Source organism: Gigantopelta aegis, chromosome 11, assembly GCF_016097555.1.
Source record: "Gigantopelta aegis isolate Gae_Host chromosome 11, Gae_host_genome, whole genome shotgun sequence".
NCBI lineage: Eukaryota > Metazoa > Mollusca > Gastropoda > Neomphalida > Peltospiridae > Gigantopelta > Gigantopelta aegis.
This window is the reverse complement of record NC_054709.1, coordinates 12995516-13012244: the sequence shown is the minus strand read 5'-3', so window position 1 is coordinate 13012244 and position 16729 is coordinate 12995516. Positions and strand designations below refer to the sequence as shown.

The 16729-nt window shown below is 38.7% G+C and overlaps 1 protein-coding gene across 3 annotated transcripts in view; it reads left to right on the top strand.

The window, feature by feature from the left end:
* The window catches only part of LOC121385166 (double-stranded RNA-specific editase 1-like), a 148318-nt gene that overhangs the window by 54791 nt on the left and 76798 nt on the right, over positions 1-16729 (top strand). The window contains exon 1 of one of the 3 annotated variants that reach the window (XM_041515714.1): positions 217-344. The exons of the other annotated variants lie outside the window; for them this stretch is intronic. Coding sequence (XP_041371648.1) covers positions 338-344 — 7 coding nt within the window. The 5' untranslated portion in view covers positions 217-337. Of the gene's footprint in view, positions 1-216; positions 345-16729 lie in introns of those variants that run through there. 3 annotated transcript variants of the gene reach the window in all.

Genomic DNA, 16729 nt, shown 5'->3' with positions numbered 1-16729 from the left:
TATAAAATAGTTAAAGAAAGGTGTTGTCTATTTCATCTTTTGTGTTAGCAAGTAGTCATTGTTTATTGTGTTGGGTTTGTTAGTAGTTGTTCATTCACGTGCGACGATGACAGTTCACGCAAGACTGATGACTCGACACTGAGACATGCACTGCATGCTTTTGGACTACGCCATTTTATATCTAGATTTTTCCTAATTGTCACATTACAATCAGCTTTCATCAGAAGCAGACAGTCAACTATTTAACCAATTATTCTGCAGAGAATAAGAAGTAGTTAGATATTTAATATTTTATACACTTCTGCATTTCAAGTGTCTAATCAAATAGACATTGTGGATGTCTGGTAAGATATATTTATTTGTAATAGTATTTTATATTGATATTCGGACATAGTGATATAATAATTTTATCTTAGTCGAGTTTTTATATTATACATGTGCGCGGAAGTGTGAAAGTTAGTATGTGTGATAGTAAGGAATGTTTGTGTTATATTTCATAGGTTTTTCTCATACAATAAAACCTTGGAACCACAAGAAGTGTTGTCATTACTTCAGCCCCGGTTACATATACATATACACATGCACATGCACATGCACATGCACATGCACATGCACATGCACATGCACATGCACATGCACATGCACATGCACATATACACATGCACATGCACATATACACATGCACATGTACATGTACAATATATAATATATATATGTCCTATAACTTACCCATGATATTCATATCATAAACCCATGTGATAATTTACTTTATTAACCCGGTTAATAATGGTATGCAAATTTGCAAGGTCTCTAGGTAATGTGTTGCTGTGGATGAGTCATTTACTTACAAGCCAACAAGACCCGTGTACCTGAGTGTAATGTTTTCAAAGATTTGTTTAAAATGTGTGACGTCGAATTAATCTGTGCTAATCGTGATGATGTCATATTATCGATGGCGGCGACTTTAGTACTGTGATTTAGTAATTTTTTTTGAGTTAAAATGTTATTTTAGAAGTGTTATAGGATAAATAGAATTCGCTACTCATGTTTTTTAATATGTAAAATATCAACCTCGTCTAGTTAACAGACTAGGTTGATATTTTTCATATTAAAAAATACTTGTGACGAATCCCCTCTCTCTCTGTCTCTCTCTCTCTCTCTCTCTCTCTCTCTCTCTCTCTCTCTCTCTCTCTCTCTCTCTCTCTCTCTCTCTCTCTCTCTCTCTCTCTCTCTCTCTCTCTCTCTCCCCCTCTCCCCCTTCCTCCCTCTCTCCCTCTCTCCCTCTCTCCCTCCCTCCCTCCCTCCCTCCCTCTCCCGTTCCCTGAAAAAGTCCCAACAGTTTTTGTTGAAGGCATAAGTAAATAATATTATAATTTGGTGATGGGAAGAAGGAAATGTTTTATTTAACGATGCACTCAGCACATTTTATTTACGGTTATATGGTGTCAGACATATGGATCACACAGATACAGAGAGAGGAAACCCGCTGTCATACTTCATGGGCTACTCTTTTCGATTAGCAGCAATGGATCTTTTATATGCACTATCCCACAGACAGGATAGTATATACCACGGCCATTGTTACACCATTTGTGGAGCACTGGCTGGAATGAGAAATATCCCAATGAGTCCACCGACGGGGATCGATCCTAAACCGACCGCGCATCAAGCGAACGCTCTACCACTGGGCTATGTCCCGCCCCTTGGTAGACTATGTTATAATATGATTAGATGACATTGTAATTTCGTGGTAGGCCATTGGTCTACAGGCTCGTAGGTACTGGGTTCGGATCCCAGTCGAGGCATGGGATTTTTAATCCAAATACCGACTCCAAACCCTGAGTGAGTGCACCGCAAGGCTCAATGGGTAGGTGTAAACCACTTGCACCGACCAGTGATCCATAACTGGTTCAACAAAGGCCATGGTTTGTGCTGTCCTGCCTGTGGGAAGTGCAAATAAAAGATCCCTTGCTGCTTCATAGGAAGAGTAGCCCATGTAGTGGCGACAGTGGGTTTCCTCTCAAAATCTGTGTGGTCCGTAACCATATGTCTGACACCATATAACCGTAAATGAAATGTGTTGAGTGTGTCGTTAAATAAAACATTTCTTTCTTTCTTTTTTTTAACTTCCAAGCCAGTTTGTGTTTACACTCGAATAATTAAATTTCCGTAACATTCATTACAATATAACGTCATCCCATTGATCCAGACTTAGTAACGGGAGTTTGTTCATTTCTCGATGAACGTAAAAATTACGTCGTCAGGGAACGTCATATCTGATGACGTCATTTTATATAGGCAAGTTGTCTTATTGAAGCATTACTGTTTATGGACCAGAAGTAATTCAAAATAAAGAATGAAGTTTTTAGTGTTATTATTAGCAAGTATGATTCAAATTTAATTATAAGTATTGTCTGTTATTTCTTTGACGTTCATCTGGGTATGAAAAAACCCAAATCATCTGCCAACTTATGTGAGAACGGCTTTGTCGATTCACACAGTTTGTGGATGATTTTTTGTGTGTTCATACCCCAGAAGTTACAGACAATCCTTAAGTAAAAAATCAATATGCTCTAGTGGTGTCGTTAAACAAGACAAACTAACCATTAGCAGCAAGGAATCTTTTATATGCAATTTAAGACAGACAAGACAACACATACCACAGCCTTTGATGGGTGTATACCACCAAATTAAATCCCATAGACGACAATACTAACATGTGGCTAAAACTCCTACCTGCAGCGTATCAATCAACATAAAGCACCACGGGTATATAAATACTACCACCCCTCACCCTTAAAGTGAATCAGAAAAAATTGGGGGTCAAGCTGCTCGTTTCAGAGATAACGGGTAGTGTCTATGACTACCCTAGTTTCGCACAAAATTTGAGTACTTTTTGTTTACAGGTACCCCATACACAAAGCTACTTGACACAGTGGTACTAGATGAAATAAAATTGCATATTTTTTACAACCAACACACTCACATTTATCACCAATCACAGGACTTGTGGTGTTTACTGCTCTATCAAAAGTTGGGTTCACTTTGAACTTTGACCCAGCCGGAAATTATTTGGTTTAGTACTACCTGATCTACCAGTGGTGGAACACTGGCTGATCGAGGGGGAAAAACTCAACAGTGTCATTGTGTCTTTGAGTTTCAAGTGAAAGCCAGTTGCGTGATTCAGCGACTGCATGCTAATGCAACTGAAAACCAATTGATCATTAGATTTTCTTATCACCGAACATCAGTGTAGTTAGCTGTGATCTGTAACAAATGTCCCCTTCTCTGTGGTTTGCATACTGATAATATCTAGGAGACTATGTTTGATGTTCCCGTCTAACATATCAGGCCTGCTGTATCATTTATTGGCTGACCGATAATCAGTGTTCACCACAGGGGTTAATAGATCACGACTTGATAGCTGGGTAACTCGAGCCGAATTAATCAAAAATAACATGCACTGTTTTTGTAAGCTTTTTTTTTTTTTTTAACTTGATTTTTTCCCCCCACTTTTTCTTCTTTTAGTGTTTGCCAGAAAGAATAAATTGTTGGTGATTTATTTCAGGTTTTGTGAGCATCGGAGTGTATATAGATAACAATTTGATAGTTGAGTAACTCAAGCCAAATTAATCCCAAAAAAATAACATGCTCTAATGTAATCTTGTGTGTGTGAGTGTGAGTGTGAGTGTGAGTGTGAGTGTGAGTGTGAGTGTGAGTGTGAGTGTGTGTGTGTGTGTGTGTGTGTGTGTGAGTGTGAGTGTGTGTGGTTTTGTTTGTTTTTCACTCATGGAAAGTTATACTTTTATACCGATTACAAGAAAGAAATTGTTTAAAGTTGTGATGTTTTGTGAAGGAATGGAGTTAATATAAATTTTATCATTATTGGATAGTTGGTTTATTTAAGAAGAATTAACAATAAAATAGCATGCAGTTTTTATTATTTTAAAAATTTTTATTGTATTATTATTACATGTATTTTTTGCTTTATTTATTATTTTTTTGCTTTTCTTTCAATGACAGTGATAACAAGAATAAACTGATTTATTTAAGGTTTTGTGGAGTATCGGAATTAATGTAGATCATCATTTGATAGTTGAATATTTCAAACTGAAATTGATTTTAGACAATAACATGCACTATTATTATATCTACAATATGTTATCGGAGAATTGTGATTTGTGTCAGCAACTTACTTCATTATAGTATCAATTTGTTTTTCTTTGTTAATCAAATCCGATTATTCACCCATCACTCTCTCTCTCTCACTCTGTCTATCTCTCTCTGTCTATCTCTCTCTCTTTCTCACTCTCTCTGTGTGTGTGTGTGTCTCTCTCTCTCTCTCTCTGTGTCTCTTTATCTCTCTCTCTCTCTCTCACACTCACTCTCACTCTCTCTCTCTCTCTCTCTCTCTCTCTCTCTCTCTCTCTCTCTCTCTCTCTCTCTCTCTCTCTCTGTGTGTGTCTCTCTTTATCTCTCTCTCTCTCTCTCTCTCTCTCTCTCTCTCTCACTCTCACTTTCTGTCTGTCTGTCTGTCTGTCTGTCTCTCTCTCTGTCTCTGTCTCTGTCTCTGTCTCTGTCTCTGTCTCTCTCTCTCTCTCTCTCTCTCTCACACTTTCACTCTCACTCTCACTCTGTCTCTCTCTCTCTCTCTCTCTCTCTCTCTCTCTCTCTCTCTCTCTCTCTCGCTCTCTCGCTCTCTGTCTGTCTGTCTGTCTGTCACTGTCGCTCTGCTTGAGATTGTACTATTCCAACTTCCCTGCCTTTCCCTTGTAATACAGATTTTCTGATTATTCTGATGGTCACATATTCCTCCCCTCCCCCCCCCCCCCTCCCATAATACAGAGTTTCTGATTATTCTGACATTCTTGTCATTTTCATTACACACTAGACGTACCACCATACCTCACAGTTTTGAAGGATTATACCGTGAAACCAATCAAACGAGCTGATCTGACAGTTACTGTTGTCTCTATAGCATAACAAGTATTATAAATCCAGTCAAACCAGTCGGAGACAATTACTGTTATGTCATAGAATTATCTTTATATAAGACACAATAATCACCACAGAACTATTGTGTGTTGACAGGTCAATTAGTTGACACTCATATGACACATCTTACAATACAGAATATTGGTCCAGCCAGTGCACCTTGACTGGTATATTAAAGGCTGTGGTGTGTGATATCCTGTATCTGGGATGGTGCATATAAAAGATCCCTTGCTACTAATGGAAAAATGTAGTGTGTTTCCTTTCTAAGACTCTGTCAAAATTACATATGTTTGACATCCAATAGCCAGTGATACACAAGTATTTATCTGTGGTTGGTCGCAGTGGCTGGAAGGCACACTTGGAATAACAACCACTTGTCCATAAGGAGCACTATAGCCAAGTAATGATTACTTTTCCTTTGACATGCATCTTCAGGGGTAGACATATTTCCATTGGCCTGGGGGGAGGGGGGAGGAAGGAGGACTAGTAGCCTAGAAAAGTTATACAAACAAGCATTCAAACAAAAGTATTCATAGAGAGGAAATTGCAGCAGTTATAAAATTTAATGATAATAACCTCTCAAGATAGTGGACTGGCTGGTAGGTACTGGGTTCGGAGTGAGTGTTCCGCAAGGCTCAATGGGTAGGTGTAAACCACTTGCACCGACCAGTGATCCATAACTAGTTCAACAAAGGCCATGGTTTGTGCTATCCTGCCTATGGGAAGCGCAAATAAAAGATCCCTTGCTGCTAATCAGAAAGAGTAGCCCATGTAGTGGCAACAGCGGGTTTCCTCTCAAAATCTGTGTGGTCCTTAACCATAACCGTAAATAAAATGAGTTGAGTGTGTCGTTAAATAAAACATTTCTTTCTTTCTCAAGATAGTGGCTTGTGTAAAGCAGTCCATCTTTTTACATTTAACAGGTTAACTAGAAATCCACCTTCTAGAACAACAAATTAAAACAAAAAAATATTAATTTTAAGTTATTTTTCTAGAAATGTATGCATGTTTTATTTATTTCAACTTATTTTCGTGCTTATATCCAAATAAGGTTCAAGCACGCTGTCCTGGGCATACACCTCAGCTAGCTGGGTTGTCTGTCCAGGACAGTGGGTTAGTTGTTAGTGGTTAGTGAGAAAGAAAAGGGTGTAGTGGTCTTACACCTACCCATTGAGTCGTTAAAACTCGCTCTGGGTGGGATCCAGTACCAGGCTGCAAACCCTGTACTTACCAGCCTGTAGTCCGATGGCTTAACCACGATGCCACCGAGGCAGGTATGTATGCATGATTATTTCATCAGCAATTTGGCTCGTGAAACATTATATTTTAATTAGATGTAACCGGTGCTATGCAAGAGAAAATTTAATTTTGGCTTTTCCCCAAAGATATGTCTACCATATATACAGCCAGGCCTCATTAACTGAATGGTGGGTTTTTTTCTCAATCCAACCAGTGCACCATACCTGGTCAACAGTTGTGGTATGTGCTTTCCTAGATCTGTGCTAAAGTGCATATAAAAGATTCATTAATCAATGTGCTCTAGTGGTGGTGTTAAACAAAACAAATTTTATAACTTTAATTAACCAAAGCTATATATATATATACTTGACCGCTGGTGTGTATACAGTTTTTCTCTTTTCTTATCCAGTACGGGTACCGGGATTTGAACTCTACATCTAACACCTCTTTAAGTTCAATTGCTTATCTTCTATACCATCAAGACTGGTGTGTTCAATTTCGCTTTGGTCGTAGGATCAAAGCTCTTCAGTGGACCTATTATCTCATTGATCACCCCCCCCCCATCTCAACCATTGCCCAGTGACTGATATTTCAAAGGTATGTGCTGTCCTGTCTGTGGGAAAGTGCATACAAAAGGTCCATTGCTGTTGCTGAAAAATGTAGTGGGTATAGTGGTCACTATATGTCTAAATTTATCCAATAGCCTGTGATTAATTAATCAATGAGCTCTAGTGGTGTCGTTAAACAAAACAAACTTTTAACTATACCAGGATGTGACCCGAGTACCCATCAGTCTTGAATCCAATGACTTAACAACTACACCACAGTGCCAAAGTTTTCTTTGGGTGGGAACTGAAAAAAAAAAAATGTTTTATTTAATGACACACTCAACACATTTTTATTTACAGTTATATGGCATCAGACATATGGTTAAGGACCACACAGATATTGAGAGAGGAAACCTGCTGTCGACACTTCATTGGCTGCTCTTTTCGATTAGCAGCAAGGGATCTTTTATATGCACCATCCCACAGACAGGGTAGTACATACCACATCCTTTGATATACCAGTCGTGGTGCACTGGCTGGAACGAGAAATAGCGCAATGGGCCCACTGACGGGGATCGATCCTACACTGACCGTGCATCGAGCAAGTGCTGTACCACTGGGCTATGTCTACCAGGGGACTAATTCACTAAACTCTCACAACTTTGCGATCTTGCAGTGCAATATTAAAAGACTTGCAAAGAGAATGCTTTGTTGTCTAACAGAGCCTAAGAGACCTTTGTGAATTAGGCCCCAGGTTAATATCTTTTGAAATATGGACACCGCATTTTATGTACTTCGACAAATTTTAAACAGTAGTTTCTAAAAATTATAAAAAAAACATGTCCATTAATTTCCAAGATTTTATAGTATGTAATATTACCCTTCGTACCCTCTGGCAGAAACCCTGACTGAGTCAAAAAAAACCTGCTCTGTGTGGGAGCCGGTACCGGGCGGTGAACCCAGTACCTACCATTCTCAATACCAATGGCTTATAACCACTACATCACTGAGGCCATGTGTTCAGTTTTTCCCTTTCGACTTCTTTTCTTCTTGGCCAATAAGGTGGTACCTGTGGGATTTGGTCTGTGTACATCTTCCAATAATCTATGGATCGTTGTCCTGCCTGCACCACTGCCATAGACGCATGCCGGCCTGCTCTTATGTTCTGTTCTGTCAGCCTGCTACTGGCTGTCGTTTTATCTAGGAGAGAGAGAGAGAGAGAGTTCCGTCTGATTAGCGGTCTTCGCTTCAGGTTCAGATAGTGTTGGGTGTGTTGTCTTGTAGATGTGTGGTATCAGGCTGGGCTCAAAAGAATCGGATCTGTTCTTTGTGCTTGGCTTGTGGCAGGTTGGATGTAAGAGGCTTTGTGGTGGAATTTAATTACAGGTAAAATAGGAAAAGAGTTTTTGAAAAAAGAGAGAGAGAGAGAAAGGAGACGTTTTGTGGTTAAGTGGGGTTTTTTTGGTTGTCTTTTTTGTTAATGTGTCATGTACTTAACTTTGGTGTGATACTAAATAGTTGATATATATTTTTGGTGCTTGGGTGTTGTGAAAAAAAATCATACATTAGTTCAATCATTTATTCATTCATACATACATTCATTCATTCATTCATTCATTCATTCATTCATTCATTCATTCATTCATTCATTCATTCATTCATTCATTCATTCATTCATCCATCCATCCATCCATCCATGATTCTATGATTTTTATTTTTAATATAAATAATAATATTCATGTACCGTACTTACCTTTGTTTAACAGCCAATAGCCGATGTCTATTGTTGTGCTGGGATGTTATTCATTTGTCTGTCCCTCTGTCCATCCATCCATCCATCCATCCATTCAGTGTTGCAGGACGTAGCCCAGCAGTAAAGCACTCACTTGATACGCGGTTGGTTAGGGATCGATCCTTGTTGGTGGGCCCATTGAGCTATTTCTCGTTCCAGCCAGTGCACCATGATTGGCATATCAAAGGCCGTGGTATGTGCTATCCTGTCTGTGGGAAGGTGCATATAAAAGATCCCTTGCTACTAATGGAAAAATGTAGAGGGTTTCTCTCTCTAGGACTATATGTCAAAATTACCAAATGTTTGATACCCAACAGCTGATGATTAATAAATCACTCTGCTCTAGTGGTGTTAAACAAAACAAACTTTTCATTCATTAAATATTTGTGTTTGAACTTTTGACTGAGACCAGCATGTGTTTACAGGATTATTATTATGATTGTATGTCTTTGTTGTCTGTCTCTCTCTCTCTCTCTCTCTCTCTCTCTCTCTCTCTCTCTCTCTCTCTCTCTCTCTCTCTCTCTCTCTCTCCCTCTACCTCTCCCTCCCTCCCTCCCTCTTTCCCGCTCCCTCTCCCCCTCTTCCTCTCTCTCTCCCCCTCTTCCTCTCTCTCTCTCTCTCTCTCTCTCTCTCTCTCTCTCTTTCTCCCCCCTCTGTCTCTCTCCCCTCCCCCTCTCACCCTCTGTCTCTCTCTTTCCAATTTGTTTCTGGTTACAGGACTGGTGAATATAGTACATGTGTACCTACAGATGCTTGGTTTGTTTAACAACACCACTGGAGCACATTGATTTATTAATTATCAGCTGTGGATGTCAAACATTTGGTAATTCTGACATACAGTCTTAAAAAAACCTTGCTTCCGGTATATATTTTTCCATTAGTTGCAAGTTATCTTTAAAATGCATTTTCCCACATAGAGAATAACACATACATGTACCATAGCCTTTGACAGGGCTTCTAGAAAATATTTTCAATCTACTAGCCATGGGATCAGTGATTTTAAAAATTTACTAGCCACGATTAAAAATTTACTAGCCCTACCTTACTTTAAGTTAATACAATTTTACTAAATAATAGTAAGAATCGGATATATCACCTAAAGAGGGGGGGGGACAGAGCTTAAAAACACTAACATTGGGGATAGAGGAAGGATGTTCATATTTACTTAGCTGCAACATTTGATAAATTTTTTCTTCACTAGCCATCGGGCATGGCAATAGTAGTTATTTACTAGCCCAACATTGAATATCACTAGCCATGGGAGTGGAGCTACCATAATCTAGAAACCCTGTCTGGCATGGCAATAGTAGTTATTTACTAGCCCAACATTGAATATCACTAGCCATGGGAGTGGGGCTACCGTAATCTAGAAGCCCTGTCTGGCATGGCAATAGTAGTTATTTACTAGCCCAACATTGAATATCACTAGCCATGGGAGTGGGGCTACCGTAATCTAGAAGCCCTGCTTTGATACACCAGTTGGGATGGCGAAAACTCCGGAAAACAATCATGATATACACCAAATAACTGTAGTTTAAGTTTGCCAAGGTGTTGTTAAACAAACAATTTTTTTTTTAAACCTTTAGCTGAGATTAAAAGAAACCAAAACAAATTAAAAACCAGTGTTTTACTTTTGTTTGATTGACCTCACCTGATGCATGATCGATCTAGGATCGATCCCCGTCGGTGGACCCATTGGGCTATTTCTCATTCCAGCCAGCGATCCACAACTGGTGTAATAAAGGCTGTGGTATGTACTATCCTGTCTGTGGGATGGTACATATAAAAGATCCCTTGCTGCTAATCGAAAAGAGTAGTCCATGAAGTGGCGACAACAGGTTTCCTCTCTCAATATTTGTGTGGTCCTTAACCGTATGTCTGACGCCATATAACCGTAAATAAAATGTGTTTTGTGCATCATTAAATAAAACATTTCCTTCCTTCCAGCCAGTGCTCCAAAGTTTAACAAAGTTTGTTTTGTTTAACGACACCACTAGAGCACATAGATTTATTAATAATCAGATATTGGATGTCAAACATTTGGTAATTATAACATAGTCTCCAAGGAAACCCACTACATTAGATAGGACACTACATTTTTTAATTAGTAGCAAGGGATCTTTTATATGTACCATCCCACAGACAGGATAGCATACACCACAGCCTTTGATATTCCAGTCGTGGTGCACTAGCTGGGACGAGAAATAGCCCAGTGACCCCACTGACGGGGCAGAAGTGTAATAAAGGCTGTGGTGTATGTTCTATCCTGTCATTGGGATGATATATTATAAAAGATATTTTGCTGCTAATTGAAAAGAGTAGCTTATGGAGTGACGACTGTGTGTTTCCTGGTTCATTTTCTGTGTGGTCCTTAACCAGTGCCATGTATCTATACATCAAAATGTCTTGAGTGTGTTGTTAAATAAAACATTTCGTTCCTTGTTGTTTATTTAACAGCAGGGCTGTATTGATGGTTAACAGTTGTGGGTCTGTATATCTTGTATTTCTTGTCAAAGAGCATATCTGAAATGCCACAAGTCGTAGCATCACTTTCCCTTCGGAGGAAGAAAGGAAAGGAATGTCAAAAACACCTCGTAACATTGTGTTAGGAGAAACAGATTTCTCTCTTTTTAGACAATTTGCTTAGCTGTTGGTAATTTAATAATAATGTTTTTTGTCAAATTCTACTTTGCAGGGCTTGAACTTGAGAATTTGTTTCCCACAGCATTAAAAAAAAAAAATTAACATTGGTGAAATGACTCACCGATGGCAATTCTGACCCTGCCAATGGCAACTTTTTAAAAAGGGACTTTTGCAGCAAATAAACATGACTGAAAGGTTATTTTGTTGTATGTAGACATATTTCAAATGTGCCAATGTTATATATTGGCAGATAATATACACCAGGTGTATACTTTTTGACATTATTGAAGAGCTTAACTGGCGGCACTTTTGTACTGTCTGTGACGCTCCTGACCTACAGCAAATTATATCAACGGCCGTCTGTGTCATCGTTAAGTTTGAGCCCTGCTTTGGTGATTTAAAATTTTTTTATATCCCACTGCCCCCTTTCCTTTCTCTCCTATCTTTCAACTTCTTTCGCTGTCCATCTGCACATCCCAGTCCTTGTCTCTCCAAGCGCAACAGGTGCTTGTCTCTTGTGGCTATCTATGCCACACACCTGCCATTCCCCATCGGCTTTTAGCTGTGGGCTTAGTCTGACCACTTTGGGGAGTGTTCAGTAGTTACTTCTGCCATTGTTAAGAGGCATGTGTAACCACCTACTATGCACCCCTACTAACGGCAGTCGTTAGTAATTCAATAATAAATCTTTATTTAAAGAAGGTTACGCAAATAATAGTGTACTAATCTTCCTTGATAAATGACAGCTTAAACCAGACATACATGTCCATGTATTTAAGACCTCTATTATTGCTCACTTACAAAAAGAAAATTAGAAAAAAAATGTCCAAAAATCTCCAGAGAATGTTCATTCTCATGGAGAGAAATACAAATATAAGGGGTCTCATAAAAAGTAAAGAGCAAAACGTGTTTGTAAGAAAGACTTGTAGTATCAACGTATTAATACTGTTATTGATATTCACTCTCACTTTATATCTTGTTATATTATATAAAGGATACTAAACTGGTTACCATTGATTATCCAGTTTATGTCCCAAGTGAAATAATTTTCACATCACGAGGTTTAGCAAGTGAAAGATGAAAATTGTTTCACGAGGGACATAAATTTGATAATAACTGTATTCGTTATTCTGTTTATTAGTTCTGCTATTTTTTCTCTCTCTAAAAGCCTTTACTTTTAATATCCATACATAACGTACTGTTCTAAGTTTGTATATTCACGTTCACGGATTATTTAAAAAAATAAAAGTTCTGTTTATTCTATTTTTAAAATTCTGTAATGAATTGTATTAAAATAACATTTTATTTCAATTTTAACACTAAAAAAAACGGAGAAGCATAAATACAAACTCTTTAAACTGTGTGTATATTTGTCAAATTGTGATGACGCCATATTTACTACTGATAAAGTCATTGGTTTGTAAACTCGTAATCATTCAGTAAAACTGACAATGCATGATTTTTCAGTGAAAAATTATGATTTTTATTTCCCCAGTTAAAACTTAAAAGTGCCTGCTGGGGTAATAAATAGACACAATTACACTCCTAATAAATTAAATTCGATCTGTAATACCAAGAGTTCCCTTTTAAAGGATATTTCTTTCTATTATTATATTTAAACCAGTTTTAACAGGCATAATTTTTTTATATTTTAAATATGCAGCCGACACTCTAACCATATTTATAATTATACTATACCTTTAGCCTCCCCTCCCCCCCCCCCCCCCCCCCCCCCCCCCCCCACTAGAAAATTCTGAAACAACCCTTAGGTGATAAGTACAGGTATTATAATCCGAATGTTTACAAATGATGATAATGTACAATTTTCCAAGAAACTATAATTAATTAAAGCACGGTGACAGTAATTCCTTTATGCTACATTTGTTTTATTTCTTAATCCTGGTGTTGGACTGACCAGCTCTCGTCTCGTTCCGTATGGATATAACTGTAAATTATTTCCACTTCTAGCTGGTTAATAACTTACTGCTAGTAGTGCCAGAATTGTAGTAGTGGGAATTAGTTTAAAGAGAAACTATATTGGCCACCTAATTTATACACTCTTGAGTGACATGTGCAGGCATCGAAATTAGCACAGACAGGCTTTCTGCCAGACAATAATTTGAGGGTATGTAACAAAAACAAAGCAGACCCTAGGTGATTGTGGGGTTGAAGTTGTCTGAAATTGGACACTGTATTCCAACCAGTGCACCACAGCTGGACAAAGGCCGTGGTATGTGCTTTCCTGTCTTTGAGAAAGTGCATATAAAAGATCCCTTTCTGCATTAGGAAAATGTAGCGGGTGTCTTCTGTTGACTATGAGTCAGAAGTACCAAATGTTTAACATCCAATAGTCGATGATTAATTAATCAGTGTGCTCTAGTGGTGTCGTTAAACAAAACAAACTTCTGTATTTCATGTACAGTGAAACCTCTCAAGACCAGACCCTCTGTAAACTGGAATTCCCTTAAAACCGGACGGTTTGAAGAGTCCCTTTTTAAAAACTAGGACAGAACTTAACCTCTCTAAACTGGATGCCCCTTAATACCAGATATTTTTTATTGGTATCAAGGGTGTCCGGTTTACAGGAGTTTCACTCGTGTTGGGGTGTCGTTAAACATTCATTTATTCATTCATTCTGTACTTTGATTAAGTTTAAACAGTAGTTTACTATAATCTTTCTAAAACCATTGGGCTATTTCTCATTCCAGCTAGTGTACCACAACTGGTATATCAAAGGCCGTGGTATGTGCTATCCTGTCTGTGGGATGGTGCATATAAAAGATCCCTTGCTACTAATGGAAAAATATAACAGGTTTTCTCTCTAAGAGGGACAGGACGTAGCCCAGTGGTAAAGCGCTCGCTTGATGCGAGGTCGGTCTGGGATCGATACCCATTGGTGGGCCCATTGGGCTATTTCTCGTTACAGCCAGTGCACCACGATTGGTATATCAAAGACCGTGGTATGTGCTTTCCTGTCTGTGGGAAAGTGCATATAAAAGATCCCTTGCTGCATTAGGAAAAATGTAGCGAGTTTCCTCTGTTGACTTTGACATCCAGTAGCCTATGATTAATTAATCAATGTGCTCTAGTGGTGTCATTAAATAAAACAAACCTTTTTTCTCTCCAAGACTATATGTCAGAATTACTAAGTGACTGACATCCAGTAGTCGATGATTGATTAATCAATGTGCTCTAGTGGTGTCGTTAAATAAAACAAACCTTTTTTCTCTCCAAGACTATATGTCAGAATTACTAAGTGACTGACATCCAGTAGTCGATGATTGATTAATCAATGTGCTCTAGTGGTGTCGTTAAATAAAACAAACCTTTTTTCTCTCCAAGACTATATGTCAGAATTACTAAGTGACTGACATCCAGTAGTCGATGATTGATTAATCAATGTGCTCTAGTGGTGTTGTTAAATGAAACAAACAAAGTATTAATTTCCGAGATTTTAGGGTACGTAATTTTACCCTTTGTGCCGTCTGGCATAAACCCAGTGTGTGGTAGCCCAGAAACCCAGTGTGTGGTAGCCCGGAAGCCCAGTGTGTGGTAGCCCAGAAACCCAGTGCGTGGTAGCCCAGAAACCCAGTGCGTGGTAGCCCGGAAACCCAGTGCGTGGTAGCCCGGAAGCCCAGTGCGTGGTAGCCCTGGAAACCCAGTGCGTGGTAGCCCAGAAACCCAGTGCGTGGTAGCCCAGAAACCCAGTGCGTGGTAGCTCATATTCAAGTTGTCTTAAAATATGAATGAAGCAGGATGTAACTCAGGTGGCCACAGACCACAATTAATTTCGCTATATGTTTCTATATAGCCTTAGTGGCTATAACATTTTGGTTAATTTGCCTGCCTGTGGGGTGGGGGGGGGGGGGGGGGGCACATACCCTGAAAAGGACAACCCCTGTTGTCCAGCTCTTTCGCCCAGGATATTGGTTTAAACAAACACACCCTCTAAACCTGGCCGGAGTACACCCATTTTACACAAAAAGCACTACTTTTCCATGGGCCGGAATTACCACAAACAAGTCTTCAATGTCAACAAGTTACACATGTTTACAAACTACATGCTCTCTCCTGTTGCCACTTCATAACTGTCTGCCATGAAATAATCACAATCAAACAGCAGACTACTTGCACGACAAATTTCTGTATTTTGGACAACCAGATGGGAAGATAACTGTAATCTGATGCCAGATGTAGACTGTTTGCCTAAAAAAATAAAAAGAGTTTAAAAGTTCAGGTTTTTTAACACCACCACTAAAGCACATTAATTTATTAATCATCGGCAATTGGATGTCAAACATTGGATAATTTTGACTTGTAGTATTAAGAGGAAATCTGCTGCATTTTTCTTTTAGCAGCAAAGGATTTTTTATATGCACTTTCTCACAGACATAACAGCATATACCACAGCCTTTGATATACCAGTTGTGGGACACTGGTTGGAATTGGAAAAAAAACCATAATCAGAGAATGGGTCCACTGACGTGGTTTGATCCTACTACCTGAGGCGAGCACTATTGGTAAGAGTAGTCTGTATATGGCGGCATCAGGTTTCCTTTCACTCTTCAGTGTTTCTGCCAGAAAGACATTTTTGGGTATGGCGCCATGGAATTGAATGCAACCACAATCGACAGAGGGTATGGGAGCCTCCACCAGAAAAATAAATGGGTTACGTTTAAGGCTAGAGTTAAGATAATCATACAATAATGATAAGAGCAATTGATTTTATCAAAAGGTTAACTTAAAAAAAAAAAAAATCTCCAAAAACAAATTGAGCATGGCGCCATACTCATTTTATCCTCTGGCAGAAACCCTGCTCGTTCTCTTGGCATAGTGTCGAAATAATCAGTTGTTAAATACGAAATAGCCATAATTCAAGGCACAAAATAGCAGCCTGAGAAAAGCAGTCCCAATTTGTTTACATATAGCAGGTGAAATAAAAATTCACCAGCAAAAATTACCAAAAAATCGCAGGTCATTTTTCAAGAGACAGATGTACATACGATCATCTCATCTTCTATTTAGCTGAGGCTGAGCTTGCGGTTTCTCTTATATTTTTATTTTACAATGCTCCAAAATACATTGTACATATCAGAGGTTATAATTTTCCACACACTGTCTCAAACCCTCCACTTACTCAGCATGTGCGGTCTTATTTCCAGCAGGCCATATGTTTTCTTAGCAGGCCATATTTCTTTTGGCCTGCTAATTAAAAAACAAAAATAACAGCAGGACATTCATTGGTTCCTATTTCGAGCCCTGTAATTTTATGTGCTGAGATGATGCTAAAAATATTCCTTTCCTTTCCTTTATTTATACACGTCTTTAGCTTGACAATGTTTGTTTTTTTTGTCAGCAGACACTTCAAATGCACCAGTTTTGTTATCAGCATCAAGACTGTCCATCCACTTCATCGATAATCAATGTTATGTGCCACCATTATTGGCATTGGTGAAACACAAAAAACATCTATTGAAAAAAAATTACACTTGAGAAAACTACTCTGATCGAT